Below are 17,274 nucleotides of genomic sequence, written 5' to 3'. Positions count from 1 at the left end.
TGGCTCTATTAACAGTCCTGGATCATCTCTCCCTGGGTAGGTGGGAAGAGTCCTAAGCATCTCAAAGGCCCCTTCTGGCTATTCAGGTTGCAGACTCTTCTCTAAGGGGAAAAACCTTCCTCTCAGCCAGGCTCTTTCTTTCTGAGGGGGCAGTTTCTATAGCAGATGTAATCAGATCCAGTTGGGGCACTTCCGGCTTCTTAGTGCAGGAATTAAATTCTTCCTTAGGCCTGGAGATCATAGCTACAGAAACCCTTACCACACTCGCGCCTCAGCATCATGGCTTCACTCCCATTTACTCCTCTGGATGTGCTCATGGGCATGCCTTTCCTTAGAACTTGCAAGAAAGTGTTCAGAGCTGAAACTGAATTTGAAATAGCAGCAGGTATGTGTACAGACAGGAAGGGGGCGGGGGAAAAAAACGTGGCCCTGGACATGTTTGATAGTATTGGTTTTAAGACCCCGCTCCTCTGTTGCAAAGACTTTTAAATACATCAGCCACAGAGTAGAGAAACTTTTACAATTTCCTATGAAATATCTTCATACTTTATCAGAAACTTGTATTATGTGAAATTAATCCATTTAATACATTATAAGTCCAAAAGGAACCATTCTGATCAACTAGTTTGACCTCCTGCATAACACAGGCCATAGAATTTCATTGTATAAAGCCCACTAAAAAAAATTGAGCTAGAGTATATCTTTTAGAAAAACATCGAATCCTGATTTTAGGGCTTCAAGTGATGGAGAATCCATCACATTTCTTGCTAAGTTGTTTACGTGGTTAATTACCCTCATTATTAAAACTGTGCACCTTATTTCTATTTCAAAAACATTTGAGTTGACAAGGTCTCTTTAAATCAATTAAGTAACCATACTTACTGAGCAAAAGGCAATCCAGTTAAGTGCATCTATATTAATAAGCCTATTAAATTGGTACAAACTTTGCTTGCATTAGAAGAAAGTGTGATTGGAGTTGGGCTGCAGGGTTGTTGCTAACACAAATAGCAGTTTGTAGACTACACTTTCAAAAGGAAACTTTAACGTGGCCTGTGAAACTGTGGATAAAATTTTCCATGCCTAAGGTTTGCGACTACAAAGACAAATTCCATGTTTTGATTTACACATGCAAATGAACTTTTCACATACAGATCTAGAGTTGAGCCTGAGTTCAAAGTTCTGATTTGGATACGAACTTCTAAATTACAGGGTGACTAGATCAGATGTTTGAGGTCAAAAGCACCTCTGCACCAATCTGAGTGTATCTGTGGGGAAAATGTTAGGCTCGTGGGAAATATTGCCTGCTATTTTAAAGGATGTTTTTGAAAAGTTGGTCCTATGATCCTACACTTATTTGAATCTGGTTCAACCACAATGGATGTCATCTGAAGAAACTTAAGATGAGAACATCTATTCCATTAGCCTCAAGTATATTTGGCTGCATTGGCAATCTTTGTATGAAGTGCAAACCACCCTAGCAATTTTTAAACTAGTAGCTGGGTAGATGAGTTTAAATTCTCTAGTATGACTAGGGATTAATGTTACAAAAGTAAATGACTGTATTTATTTCTCATACCTCTTTTGTCTCCTCAGAAAACGCTTGCAGAATATCAGTCTGCCTGGTGTAGTTTCCATTGGCATCCTGTAGTCCCTGTAGGATGCGTTCCCTCAGAACCAGAACAGAAACACGTAGCTGGTGCCAGAGAAGCTGCACTGTATGTATATCGACTATCACGTTGACAGAGTAAGACAGAAGCTTCAGGGAAAACTCTGTCTCTAACAGAGCATGAATTTGTTCAACGTGATCAGATATATCTTCACATATATCCTGTAAGAGAAAAGAAAAATATACTTTTAGCTATAGGCATAGGCTCTATAAGGATCATCTCTACTTTTTGGCTAATGCAGAAAATGCGATTTTAGATAGGGAGAATAATGTAATACATACATACAGGATTCTCTTTTTTATTTATAGCAATGCTACAACAACTGAACAAGCAGCTGTCCTATTTGGCAGGAGTGTTCACTGAGTACAGAGATAGCATACAATAAGTAAAGATGGCACAACAAGATCATATGAATCATAGATAGAAAAACAGCACTATGAAGATGACATCTTAAACCATAGTGATTACAATGGAAGTATTAAGATGGACCCAACTGATCTCTATTCTTGATTTTTTTTTAAAAAATCAGAATGTAAATAATTTGATTTGTGTCATTCCCAACAAAATAGGTATAAATAGAGTTGCCATTTTAAATCAGTAAGAATCTAGATATATACACAGTATTTTATGCAGCAAAGAAAGGGTTAAGTCACCAGCAAGCTGATCAGGTATATTAATGTGGGTAGAAGACATCCTATGATGTCCAATTAAAGATTTACCCTTTTGCTTACTAGAACAAGTTCCAGTAAATTATACAGCACAATAGATTTCACTGACTCTAAACTACAGATTAATGGCACATTCATTGTGAAAGACTCATTTAGAGAGTTTCTCTGGACTAGGATTTAAAGGTGCATTGTCAGAATGCGGCAAGCAAAAAGGCGAATGTAGACAAATCAGTGAGTACTTTTAACATAAGCAGTGTTGAACTCCTTCGCTAACAGGAGTTATGAGTATGCATTGCCTTGTCTGGACTTTTAGAACAGGTTAGTTAGCTTCTAACACAGGGGTGGGCAAACTTTTTGGCCTAAGGGCCAAATCTGGATATGGAGATTGTATGGTGGGCCATGAATGCTCACAAAATTGGAGGTTGGGGTGTAGGAGGGGGTGATGTGGGGGCTCTGGGGTGGGACTGGGCAGGAGGAGTTGGGGATGCAGGAGGGTGCTTCAGGCTGGGACCGAGGGGTTTGGAGAGCAGGAGGAGGATCAGGGCTGCGGCAGGGGGTTGGGGCATGGGGGGTGGTCAGAGGTGCAGGCTCCGGGTGGCGTTTACCTCAAGCAGCTCCCGGAAGCAGCGGCATGTCCCCTCTCCGGCTCCTACATGGAGGCACAGCCAAGCGGCTCTGCGTGCTGTCCCATCTGCAGGTGCCGTCCCTGCAGCTCCCATTGGCTGTGGTTCCTGGCCAATGGGAGCTGCGGAGGTGGCGCTTGGCGCAGGGGCAGCATGAAGAGCCCTCTGGCTGCCCCTATGCATAGGAGCTGGGGGGTGGGAGCTTGCTGCTGCTTGCGGGAGCCGCACTGAGCGGGGCAAGCTGTTGACACCGCTCCCTGGCTGGAGTGCCAGAGCAGGGCAAGCCCCGGACCCCACTCCCTGGCGAGAGCTCGAGCACCAGATTAAAATGTCTAAAGGGCTGGATGGGGCCCCTGGGCCATAGTTTGCCCATCCCTGTTCTAACGCCATGCCTTTAAATTTGGTCAAGATAAATCCAGATTTCAGAGTTAGGATTCAGAGGGATGTGGGTAAAATTAAGTAATCATGATCAAACACAGGATTGGTTTGGTCTGAAATGCTTGCAAGGTGAGTGTGGTGGGGAACTGTCAAACCAGCCCACATGGACAGGGCCAAAAGAATGTGACCCAGGAGACTGCCAGTGTTTTCAGATGCAGGCAGTTTGGTGATCACACACAAGAATATCCGGTACAATTTACTGGAGCTTTTTAGGGATGGAGTGTACTTGCTGGATGCGGAGGCTGACACTTGGCTAAGGGACCTTAAGGATTGGATTCAGGAGGAAACAGATACCAGGTCGCGGGGGTGGAGGTGATTGCTGAGGCCCCCAGGGGCCAGTATCTTATGCAGATAAAGGCTAAAAAACTAGCTCCCAGACGTAAATGAGACCTGGAATTTTAGTTTGTGGATCTTGTACCTGTAAGGGGAGACCTGAAATCTTCATAGACTAAGGGTCCCTCTTGGTATCACCCACACTCACATGCATGAGTGGAAGGTTAGAGGACTCAGAAGTGAGCTGGAGTCTTAGGGGGTAGGCAGAAGGGTGTAACCCAAATTATTGGTTCTATAGTGGGAGTCCTGTAACCCTGCACTGGAACCAGTTAAACATTTGGTATGTGAGATGGTGGGTATATACCACCCTTACCCAGCGTTAATTAAGTAACAGTCTGCTAAATTACAGACAGTGCCATTCCACTGTCTGTCTTTCATTCAACTGTGTGTTCTAAGCAAATTAGATTAGGAAACATCCCAATTTTTGCAGCATGTTAGACTTGCACCTAATCAAAACAGTTGTCTTGGGACCTGGTATTTATTTTGGTCTTCATTCATATTTTTGTTTTAATAGTAGCATAGTGATGTAAGGAGGCAAAGCAGAGCCTTTCTGCATTGACAGTATGTAAAATCATCTGTATCAGTTTAGATCTGATGTTTATAATTTAAAGTAAAGCTAACTTCACAATGGTGTTAGGTGCATGGGGAAATAACGTGGGCACTATTTAAAATATTTTTTATAACAATATTAATAAATGAAACCAAATTGCCTTGAACTGTATTAAAAATTGCTTTAAGTAGCAATCAATAGCTCAGTATTAGCCCTTGAGAAACAATTAAGGTTAGAATACTGTCAACAGCAACTGGGACTATATTATTGTAATAGCTGGCTCGGGCCTAAATAAAACCTTCTATGGGCAATACCCACAAAAAGGTCAGAGAGTAGCATAAGGCCTCCTGAAGTTTCAAGGAACATGGTTTCTCGGCTGCCTTGGAGCGGGGATAATATTTGTTCTACTTTATGCTCAGCTATCTTGTTCTATCATCTGGCAACCATATTCACAACAGTACAAAAAAAAAATAGATTGACCGACTATACTGGGAGTTGCAAATGCTCAGAATCTCTGAAAACTGTGTTGAATGTTTCCAGTTTGGCAAAACAAATACCATTGCTACTGTACCAATGCCAGGCCAAAGTAACTAAAAACTTAAAGGTTGATCCAAAACCAAGATTCCCAGGGAATTAATAGGCTAATCCAAAACTTCTGTTTTACATCTTGTCTAAATATACATTTGCATCATTTTAACTCAAGGTATGTTTTCAAACCAATTTAATTAAATTGGGGCAAGTTTGCAGGTATGTATTCTGAACTCTTTCATGCAGATAAGGCATATTGGTTTTAACTTAAGGTATGGTTTAAATTGATGTAGTTAAACTCATAGGTACTGGAACTAGGGGTGCAGCCACACCCTCTGGCTTGAAGTGGTTTCCATTATATACAGGGTTTACAGTTTGGTCCAATGGCTCTCAGCACCCCCACTATACAAATTGTTTGAGCACCCTGGTTAAACTTATGCAAAATCTTGTATAGATACTTTTATTCCATTATATATCATGCTTGTTTGGTTAAGTTCAGGTCAATTAGGGACCGATTTATGCTAAACCAAAACAAGCTACTTTTAAACCAAAATGACTGTCCACACAGTGTCATGGTATAATTCTCACCCTGAACCTTAGCATCCAAAAGATGGGGTACCAGCATGAATTCCTCTAAGCTTAATTACCAGCTTAGAACCTGTAGTGCTGCCACCAACCAGGAATTCCAGTGCCTGGTACACTCTGGTCCCCCCAAGACCTTGCCCGGGGACCCCCAAGACCCAGATCCTCTGGATCTTAACACAAGTAAACCCTTTCCCTCACCGTTGCCTCTCCCAGGCTTCCCCTCCCTGGGTTACCCTGGAAGATGACTGTGATTCAAACTCCTTGAATCTTAAACAGAGAGGAAAATGCACCTTCCCCCCATCTTCTCTCTTCCCCTCCCAGATTCTCCCTGAGAGAGACAGTAATCCTAACACAGAGAGAAATTAGCCTCTCTCTCCCCCTTCCCTCCTTTCTCCCCACCAATTCTCTGGTGAATCCAGACCCAGTCCCCTGGGGTCTCACCAGAATAAAAAAAACAATCAGGTTCTTAAACAAGAAAAGCATTTAATTAAAGAAAGAAAAAACAATAAAAATTATCTTTGTAAATTTAAGATGGGATATGTACAGGGTCTTTCAGCTATAGACACTGGGAATACCCTCCCAGCCTAAGTATTCAAGTACAAATTAAAATCCTTTCAGCAAAATATAAATTTGAACTCCTTCCAGCCAAATACACATTTGCAAATAAAGAAAACAAACATAAGCCTAACTTGCTTTATTTACCTAGTACTCACTATTCTGAACTTATAAGAGCCTGTATCAGGGAGATTGGAGAGAAACCTGGTTGCACGTCTGGTCCCTCTGAGCCCCCAGAGTGAACAACAACCAAAAAATTAACAGCACACACAAAACTTCCCTCTCTCAAGATTTGAAAGTATCCTGTCCTCTGATTGGTCCTGTGGTCAGGTGACAGCCAAGCTCACTGTTCTTGTTAACCCTTTCCAGGCAAACGAGATATGAAGCACTTTTGTTCTATTAACTCTTACTTACCTGTTTATGACACACAGTCTTTGCACCAGTTTAACTAAACTGATTTCAAATTATACCTTAAATTAAGCGGTGCAAGTTTCTCAGTTAAACCTTAATAAGGGCTGGTCTAAGAACAGTTTAATTTGATTTAGGGCTTGTCTACAAGGGAAAGTTGCACAGATTTAATTTCAAGCAGCCTAGAATGGGCTGCAGGGAAAGCAGCCAATCAGAGGGGCTGCTGGAATGGCCAGTCAGGGGACGGGAGAGCCATATAAAAAGCGGCAGCAGAGCCAGAGCAGTCAGTTGCTGCCTGGATCTGGAAGAGAGAGGACCAGGTTTCTGGCTGGCTAGAAGAGCAGCACGTCCATGGCTGAGCCCAGGGAGGGCTACTGAAGACCAGCAGAGCTAAGATGGAGCTCCTGGCTGTTTGCGGGGACTGAGCAAGGACTGAGCCCAGAACCTACCCAGACCAAGTGAGGGTACTGTGATTGAAGGGTTAAAATCCATGTGCATTTTATATAACAACCTGGTATATGGATTGTGCCAGCTCTTTCTCAGACCCGAAGTCCAGAGTTTGGTCAAGAGACAAGAGGCCTAGCAAATAGTGATTAGTTAAGAGAAAGCTGGGGTAAACAAATAATCTTGTTTTGCTAAAATAGGCCTGGTCAGCAAATTGCCAGGTGTTGGAGCTAAGAACTAAATAATGGTGTCTTATTCAGAGTTGCAAATTGAACAAAGGATCCCTGTTCCTATTGTGTCAGTCTCTTCTGTAGGGAACATTCTTCCCACAGATCCAACGCTGAGTTTATGAAAAGTTGACACATGTCAATATAAGATTGGCATTCTTCCACCTCCCTTCCCAGGGACCAGTGCCTGCCTTAAGACATAAAGGGGACAATCTTTATTGTCATATACTTTCACTGTTTCTTTGCTTTAACCCCTAGGAATGTACCTGGTGGACAATTAAAGGAGTTGCTCCATTCCTATGGACCCCAAATCAGAATTCAACATATATATTTTATACTAATAACATTTTATCAAAGTATTAATTAAATGTTAACTTGCTAACTTGAGACCATGGGCGGAGACGTTATGTAACCTTTTAACCATTGGCTAATGTGCTATCTTGGTTTGCTGCAAAACCTATCCCAGGGTGTGGAACTGCCTACCCCGTCACTTTCCTCCGCCCATGGAAAATCTATATATTCTATTGTAATCAATTGATTGACAGTGTCTCTGAGCCTAATAAGCCAGGTGACACTCCACCAGTTCCTATGCTTGGCCTCTACACAGTGTGGATTTATGTCCTTCAGTTTGGAGGCTCGTCCGGGATACAAGTTTGTGAGTTGATTGAGGATCTGAGACTGAAATCCAAAAAGCGGTGAGTATGTTTACTTTACCACCTCATTAGGCCAGGGGTAGAAGTCTCTCATCCCCTTTCAGACACATCTTTTTTCCTTTTTTAATTTGTGTGAAGGACCTTAGACACGTGTAGTCCAAGCAAAGGGGTTGAATAAGGGTACCACTTGGGAGGGAAGACTTGTGCAAGAGGGTCATGTACTGTTTAAACAACTAAGGGGTGTGTTACGGAGGACTTGGATAACCCACCAGCAAGCGATTGGCTGTGAGTGAAGCCCAGAATTGGCTGGGTACGCAAGCGGTAGGCAGTGCAAACTGGTGGTCCATTTCCTCATTGCACGTAACATTGCAAGTCCTAGGGGAGTGCCCCTCCCCAGGCATGTGACATACATACTTTCGAATAGCATAAAGTCTCCAACCAGTAAGTCCGGCACGCATGTGTAACTGAAGACACACGAGGTATTAAAAAGGTCGGGAGACGTCCTCATAAAATTCAAGGCTGTGGAGAGTTGAGACCATAGCATAAAAAGGGGGAAAAGTAACTCCTCATAATAGGCTGACAAGCATTTGGGGGAAAAGATGCAATTTCCCTTCAAGGTCAGCAGCCAGGGTGATGAAATACCCATGGCATCAAAAAGGAGAGGCAATATTTAGTCCTCGGGAGTAATTTGGAATATAAACATGTCAAAAGTCAGCAGGCAGCAGCTAAAAAAGGAAACTACTCTGCAGCCGGACCAGAGACAGATCTGGTTACTTGGTGGAATCATCAGAAAAGTGACAAAACAGACAAAGCAGTAATAGTTTTATTGGATATTCTTAACATAAAGGAGAAAGAAACTGCAACTTTAAGATCTCAAAACCAGGCTCTGAAAGATAAGAGCCTGTGCTCTAAAATATGTAACTGTCTGGAAATTGGAAAAAATCCCAGAGAAAAAGAATCACCATGCCTGGGACACACCTCCAGACTGGGAGTAGGAGAGCACACTCCTGGCATTTGCCAGCCAACTGCTCCACCGATTAACTATCTGTGAGAAAACTCAGCAGCACAAAGCAAAGGGAAGGAATCAGAATCTCCTTCAAACACTTCTTCGCATGATGGGCCAAATTTAAGCACCCACAGAGATAAAGGAGCACCACAAGGTTTAATTGCCCCAGGGAGCAAGTACAGCATATGGCTCCAATCAAAATACAGCTAAGGAGGTTCAGAAATGTTAATGTGGAGGGTGAACCAGTAAGGGGACTTAGAACAGAAACAACTGAAATCTACTGTCCCTTCACTCCCAGGAAAAACAGGCACTACTGTCTGATTTACCCGAACTCAAGCATGATAACAAAAATACTGAAGTTCTGGAACAAGCTGGATGGCCTGATTGAAATACATGGCCTCCATAGGAAGGTAGCAGCAACCACACCCTCTGAGGAAATTGTAGCGGCTCACGCAATCAGAACCACTACCTGCTTCACCTGCAATAAGCCTGGACATCTGGCATGTGACTGTAAAAACAACAAAATCAAAACATGCAGTAATTGTAAAAGGAGCTTGAGGGAGTAATCAACCCCAGAGCTAGCTGCACTGAATGGGCTGAAGGGTCCAAACAGGAAAGATCATCTCAAAATATAGCCATAATTGCCAGTAATAAGATAATAATACCGGGGGGGGGGCAGTCCAGTAGAAACCCTGTGTTCCCTTCACCCTGAAGTGTGGACAACAGATAAACAACAGTGTGGACTAGTAAACATAAAGCCTATACCTGTAGAAGGACCAACTCACAAAGCCCACAGGCAGGACCCAATTAAACCAGAAGTCGTGGAGGCAGTTAAGAATATAGTCACTAATTTGGAATCTAGAGGGGTGATTAGAAAAACCACCTCCACAACTAATTCCCCAATTTGGCCCGTCAGTAAGCCAGATAGGACCTGAAGGTTAACTGTACACTACACCCACCTTAACTGGGTGACTCCAAAGGCATATCCTATTGTGGCAAGCCTTGCCACTATTCTGAATTTGCTAACACCAGGACACTCAGTATTTTCAGTCCTGGATGTAGCTAATGGATTTTGGAGTATTCCCCTTGCAAAAGAGTCAGGAAAAATTTGCATTTACAGTAGGAAACCAGCAGTACACTTGGACTCGAGTACCTCAGGGGTTCCATAATTCTCCCTCTATCTTCCACAGGGCAATGGCAGAAGTAATAGCAGGAATGCCTTTGGAAGGGGATACTGTGATACTACAGTATGTAAATGATTTGCTAATTGCCAGTTCAAATAAAAAGAACCATTTAAAAACCCTAAACAGACTGTTCATGTATCTTCGTGAGGCAGGATTTAAATTAAGCCCAAAGAAAACTCAGTTGCAACAGCAGCAGGTCTTATACCTAGGACATAATACATCACAGGGAGAAAAGGCACTCACAGTAGACAGAAAGCAGGCAATTTTTAGAGTTAAAAAAACCACGCACAGTTAAGGAAGTCTGGAAGGTCCTGGGACTCCTTAATTTCTGTAGAACCTACATACCGGAGTACTCAGAAATGGTGGAACCAATTCAACCCTCACTAGAGGGGGAAAGCCTGCAAATGAGTTAGTAATAGGGGCACAGAACAAGAAGAGGCATTTATATAAATAAAACACGCTTTAGCCTCCGCCCCCAGCCTGGGCTTACCCGATATGGGAAAGCCGTTCCACCCTTACTGCAGCCACAGTGGGACCCAGTACTCAGCTGTGCTAACCCAGCTTCACAGAGACAGACAGTGTCCGGTAGCATATACCTATCTACCATAAGACCCCCTGTATCCCAGGGATTACCGGAGTGCGTAGCAGCTCTAGATTGTGCTACGCGGGCTGTGAAAGCTTGTGAATCATACACTCTCATAGAGAAATTAGTGCTCCATACACCCCATACACTTACTGATCTCCTCAACACTGGGCGACTAAGATCAGGAGTCAGTGGGACTCAACATTGTGCTTGCAAAACCCTAACTTCTTCATAGTAAGAGACAAGGGAATAAATGTAGCCGAATGTCTGAACATAGAGGGAGAGGTACACGAATGTCTTATAGATAGAGAAGAGGAAGTATTGAAAAGAATTAAAGAAAAGCCATTAGAGAATCCAGATATACTTTTGTATAAGCAGCAAAGAATCCTGTGGCACCTTTGTCATAACATTTTTTCCCAGATCTGGACCTTAGCGTCCAAAATATGGGTGTTAGCATGAAAACCTCCAAGCTTAGTTACCAGCTTGGACCTGGTATTGCTGCCACCAGCTAAGAACTATACAGTGCCTAGCTCACTGTGGTCTCCCCAAAACCTTCCCTGGGGGACCCCCAGACTCAGATGCCTTGAGTCTTACAACAAAGGGAAATAACCCCCTCCCCTTGTTTTCTTGTTACTTCCTCCCAGGCTCCCCTCCCTGGACGACCGTAGGAGATTCCCTGCTTCCAGTCCTGGAAACACAAGTACCGAGAGATCTAATCTCTCCCCCTCACCCAGAGGGTATGCAAAGTCAGGCTTAGTAAATCTAACACAAAGAGATTTTCCCCTTGACTTCTTCCTCCCACCAATTCCCTGGTGAGCTGCAGACTCAATTCCCTGGAGTCCCCACTAAAGAAAAACTCCAACAGGTCTTAAAAAGAAAGCTTTATATAAAAAGAATGAAAAAAAGGACATGAAAGGATCTCTTTATTAAGGTGACAATATACAGGGTCAATTGCTTAAGAAAAAAAGTGAATAAACAGCCTTATTCCAAAAAGAATACAATTTAACACATTCCAGCAACTACACACATGTAAATACAAAAGAAAACAATATAAACCTATTGTCTTACTATCCTTGTACTTACAACTTGGAAATAGAAGATTAGAAAGCCAGGAGATAGAAAGATCACTCTCATAGCTGAGAGAAGGAACAGACCCAAGACAAAGGACTCACACCCAAAACTTCCCTCTACCCAGATTTGAAAAAGTCTTGTTTCCTGATTGGTCCTCTGGTCAGGTGTTTCAGGTTACTGTTGTTACCCCTTTACAGGTAAAAGAACATTAACCCTTAACTATCTGTTTATGACAAGGTGAAAGAGAAAGAACTGAAGGGTGAGCAGGACAACCAGAATGACCATGGGGAGGCTTCTGCTGTGGCTCCTGCCATCCCTGTGGTGCATAAGGAAGAACACAAATAGTGTGCCATGTGTGAAGGGGACTAAAAAGTCTTGGGCTATCCCTCATTTAAACATAGTTACATGGCATATTGCCACGTTGGCCTGGGAGGAAAAACACAAACCTCAATACTGGAATTTGTGTGGGATTTTGTGGAAAAAAAACCCCAACACTCATGAAAGATTATGTGCCAATTATACTGACATGGTTCCAGCTGAGGTTGGGCCTGCTGAATCAGGATGGGGCTTACCACTTAAAGCATGGATGGAGGTAACCCCAAAGGCATGGCATACATTCATTAAACTGTGGCCCAAGTTAAAATGTCCATGGCTGGTAACAATTAACCGAGTTATCAGAGACAGAGTGGAACCAACCAACCGTGTGTCATGCTCTGAACAAATCCCTGTTCCAAAACCAGGATTAATAATGATAGGACCAGTCCTACCAGTCCTCACTTGGGTGGTATTCCACACTTACAAGCTTGAAGTGCGTATTCCTTTAGAGGAAGTGAATAAACAGCGTGCAAAGGTCAGGCCTCAAATGAGTAGAAACATTACTAGCCTAACAAACCAAATTGGAGAGTGCTTAACTAGACAGAAGAGAGGATTACTAGATACCCTTGCAGAAAGGTTTGGTGCAGGAAATTCTGTGTACATGCCCATATAATGTTCTAACGAATCTGTCTAGGTTCGAAGTGGCCATTACTGAGAAACTAGTACACACGGAGCTGGTCCAGATGAACGGTACCTACTGGTGTGTGACTGCGCAGAACCACTCCATTGAGCTAAATGGAAAGCCCTGCCCCTTGAGACATCCATCCGTGTGCATGACGGTCCCTCGAAGGTCAACTCTGACTGTTGACAGGACGTGGCTCCACCGTACTCCACCAATGATGGGTAACCTAACATGGGATCTGGAATGGCACTACGGCAGTAAGTATCTAAAGGAAGGTCTACAGGCCCTGCAGGTGAAGATCGAGGAGTTGGTGGCCGAGTCCCAGAGGCATATTGGGGAAGGCCATCTGAGGTACACTCAGATAGGGGAAACCGTGGACCAGGCCGATGTGAAGTTCTCAAAGGCAATGAACCAGGCAGTGGTGGTTAAAGCGATGATTATGGGTGATGCCATCTCAGGTGACAAGGTCCCCTGGGCATGGATCTGGGTGCTATTTTGTCAAATTATGTGGGGAGTGTCTATCCTGACATTCTTGATGGTACTGGTGCTTTACTGGCAACTCAGCAGTAGGCTGGGTACATTAAAATTGGTATATTTGACCTGACGGGTTAGGGAACCCTAGGGTCAAGAGGAGGGACTGAAGGGTTAAAATCCATGTGCATTTTATATAACAACCTGGTATATGGATTGTGCCAGCTCTTTCTCAGACCCAAAGTCCAGAGTTTGGTCAAGAGACAAGAGGCCTAGCAAATAGTGATTAGTTAAGAGAAAGCTGGGGTAAACAAATAATCTTGTTTTGCTAAAATAGGCCTGGTCAGCAAATTGCCAGGTGTTGGAGCTAAGAACTAAATAATTGTGTCTTATTCAGAGTTGCAAATTGAACAAAGGATCCCTGTTCCTATTGTGTCAGTCTCTTCTGTAGGGAACATTCTTCCCACAGATCCAACGCTGAGTTTATGAAAAGTTGGCACATGTCAATATAAGATATGGCATTCTTCCACCTCCCTTCCCAGGGACCAGTGCCTGCCTTAAGACATAAAGGGGACAATCTTTATTGTCATAAACTTCCACTGTTTCTTTGCTTTAACCCCTAGGAATGTACCTGGTGGACAATTAAAGGAGTTGCTCCATTCCTATGGACCCCAAATCAGAATTCAACATATATATTTTATACTAATAACATTTTATCAAAGTATTAATTAAATGTTAACTTGCTAACTTGAGACCATGGGCGGAGACATTATGTAACCTTTTAACCATTGGCTAATGTGCTATCTTGGTTTGCTGCAAAACCTATCCCAGGGTGTGGAACTGCCTAACCCGTCACTTTCCTCCGCCCATGGAAAATCTATATATTCTATTGTAATCAATTGATTGACAGTGTCTCTGAACCTAACTAGCCAGGTGACCCTCCGCCAGCGCTGTGTGTAATAAACTCCTATGCTTGGCCTCTACACAGTGTGGATTTATGTCCTTCAGTGATGGGCCCTGTTGGACTGTTATAGAGAGCAGTGTCTCCAGGAAGGAAGCCTTGGTGGAAGATAAAGATGGTATACCCTGGAGGGGGCTTGTTTGTTCTGTTCCACCTACAGTGTATGTGACTTGGCCAGACAGCAGAGTCACTGAAGACCTGCTGAAGAAACCATCAGACCAGGGAGGAGGGGGAGCTCCAGAGGTGGGTGCCACCTTGTTCCAAGAACTAAGAAACGGCAGACTAACACCCAACCAGAAGGGGGCACTCACAAAAGGCAGGTGCCAACCCCATTACAAAATCTATTTTTCAATATGTACATACATATAAATGTGAATTTTGTAATCTAGTTAGGAATTCATAAAACAGTCAGCAGAGAAGTGATGCTCAGAGCATGTAACATAAATGTAACTTGGATGCATCCTTTCAACTGAAATTCCTGTATGCTATTATGAAGCAGAATGAAATTAAAGCAACTCTTACACCTACTGTATAGCAAAATAAAAAAATATAAAAAGCAGTTCAGGAACAGTTAAAAATATTTTAAGCTTATTTTTTTTTATCTAAAGAAAGCCCAAATCCTGATAATTTAAAATTGTAATAAAAATTAAACCTTATAAACTTCCCCCCAGATGTAAGGAAGAATTAATTTATTTTGACAGGATATTTAGCTTTTTTGGCAGGCTTGAAATAATGTATTGAAAATGTGCCAATGAATCCAGAGCATACTAACCATAATGCAATCAGAACTGTTTAGAACCATATTTCACACAAGACATTTCCTTAAGAGCTGCCTTTCTTTTTATTCAGGCCACCAGCTTGCATTGGTTTCAAGGTTTTGAACTAGAGCTTTACACAACCTAACAAAAGTTTTGGTCCCTATATGCAATTTCTGGCATGACTAAACACTTCAGAAATTTGTGCACATTTGAGCAGAAGCAGAGTTTGTCTTGCTTGTCTGTTTTGGTTTTGTTTAAAAATTCATTAAAAAGATTTACATTTTCCTTGAATGGTCAAAAAAAAATAAAAAACTCTTTATTAAAGCTAAGCTACAGGCTACCCAGAGCAGAGCCACAGCCAAATGATACATGTACTAACAAGGTAACTAACTCAGTCTACTTCCCCCTGATGTACCAAACAACGCTTGTTGCCTGGCTATACCAAAAGAAAGACAGGAGACATTTGACACGGGTTTAATCAAGCCACAACTTTAGATGCTGGGACTGCCTGGCAGATAGAAACATACAGTGCAGGTAACCCCATGTTTTTTCTGTAATTACCCAGGGGCTCCCACCAGCTCCCCCTCTTTTTCCGTCCAGGTCCCTCCCGCAAATCCATTGCTGGGACCTGACCATCCACCACCCCTTGAAGAAGAGTTAAGGTGGGCTATAAGAATGGGGGATTGGCTCCCACTCATAGCTGTCACAAGAGTCCCCAATCAACCTCCATTTGCTCCTGTAATGAACACCTCTTTTAAGTCTTTTTCCAAGTCATTTATCTGGTCACTGTATACCTTTCCTATGGAGCACGTGCACTGGACATTCGCCACAAGGAGGCGCCAGCAATTAGCTTGGCTGCCTCCTCCCCAACCTAGTGGGTTTCCCAGACATCTTTTACTGCTCTTCTCCGCCCCCGCCGGCCCCATTTATATTGGCCGAAACAAATGGACTCCAAAGCTTTACAGGGAAATCCTATACTCCTTGAATAACTTGGTGCCTGAGGATACCCAAATTGCTGAGACTTTTATGACCCCAGATTTGGCCACCCTCCTGTTAGAATCTGTCAAGTCTTGTCCACCAGGGTGGTGCCCCAGAGCTCTCAGCCAGACCATGCATGAATGCATGTCTGACAACACGGATCTGCATCCACATGGAGCTCACCGCCACCCGTTTAGCAGGAAAATTTGAAACACGATTCCTTTCACTCTTGATCTGCCCCTGCACTGCTTACAGTCCTGCCTCCACAGGGAGCCAAGCAAAATTGCCCCAAGCCATTTCCTGCACTTAATGGGGGGGGGGGCGGGGAGGGGGAAGTGGGGGACACTCCCTGTCCTTGTGTCCCTACTGGGGGAATGAATGAGACTGCAGGCTGCCTTGCTAGCCATACCTTCCTCCCCTTGTGGAGCTACTCTCTTGTGGTGGCTGCTTCACCCTGCCCCAGCCAAAGGAAGGGAGAAATTGCTCCCCTTTCTTACTGTTTTGCTTCCACGTGGAAGACTTGCATTTTCCTTGAGAACAGTCAAAAAAATCAAACTCTCTTTAAAGCTAAGCTACAGACTACCCAGAGCACAGCCACAGCAAAATGATACATGATGTATGAACAAGATAACTAACTCCATCTACTTCCTTCCCCCTGTGTATCAACACACACCTATTTCAAGGACAGTGAGAGAATCTGGAGCATCACCTATTCTGATTGCTCGTTACCATGTAAATATGACAAAGGAACAGGGATCCAAAAGCCTGTGTGACATTTTACTATAATGAAATACTTAATAGCAGAGTGTTTAGATTAAAAAGTAATGTCTAGAATGTAGATACTATAGTAGCAATTCCAAAATTATCCAAATAGTGACAACAATTTCTTTACAACAGCTGATATCTGGATGCAGCAGTAATTTGAGGAAACTCCAGGATTGTATTTAGCACCTTCTGTAGTGCTTTATGCAATTTCAAGAAGACACTGAAATGTCACCAATAAATTATACATTAAGAATGTGAACAGGCTGTTAATTTTCAGGAGACAATCAAGGTCTGTTGTCTTGCCCTGCTAAGACAACAGGAGATAAGACATGAATTTATAAAGATTATTCAAGTTCTAGTGGCACTTTTGCACTGTGAATATACCGTACGGATCCACGAGAATAAGAACTCAGCTTACTACATTTTCAGATACAATTTACAAATTCTGCTGGGGAGACATGAAGTTTAAGAGGAAATTCTGACTATTGCAAAGTAAACTGCTATAAAAGAAGGAACCTTTTAGAAGTCATAGCGAGCAACAGGACTCCAGATATTTAAACCATTACAACTTCTCCATGTCTCAGACAACTCATTTATATATAACTACTATGGTTGAGAGGACACCTTCCTGAGCCACAACAACAGTAGTGCTCCCGTGTTGTAGTATGTGTGTGTGGTGGTGGTGGTGCATATCAAGGGGCGCAATGTGCTACAACCCTTTACAAAGCACAATATGCTCCTCAAACACATACTTCTTTGCATCCAGACAGCTCCACTGGCTAGCACGTTGGGGACAGAGCCATAGCCTCACCCCTTCTTGT

General features: G+C 43.0%; 1 protein-coding gene across 3 annotated transcripts in view; it reads right to left on the bottom strand.

Annotated features, from left to right (window-relative positions):
* Positions 1-17,274, bottom strand: part of AKAP6 (A-kinase anchoring protein 6) — a 383,693-nt gene that overhangs the window by 237,367 nt on the left and 129,052 nt on the right. For all 3 annotated transcript variants that reach the window (XM_050953827.1, XM_050953825.1, XM_050953828.1), the window contains exon 3: positions 1,577-1,828. In XM_050953827.1, coding sequence (XP_050809784.1) covers positions 1,577-1,828 — 252 coding nt within the window. The remainder of the gene's footprint in view (positions 1-1,576; positions 1,829-17,274) is intronic.

Source organism: Gopherus flavomarginatus, chromosome 5, assembly GCF_025201925.1.
Source record: "Gopherus flavomarginatus isolate rGopFla2 chromosome 5, rGopFla2.mat.asm, whole genome shotgun sequence".
Classification (NCBI taxonomy): Eukaryota; Metazoa; Chordata; order Testudines; family Testudinidae; genus Gopherus; species Gopherus flavomarginatus.
This window is presented reverse-complemented; position numbering and strand designations above follow the sequence as displayed.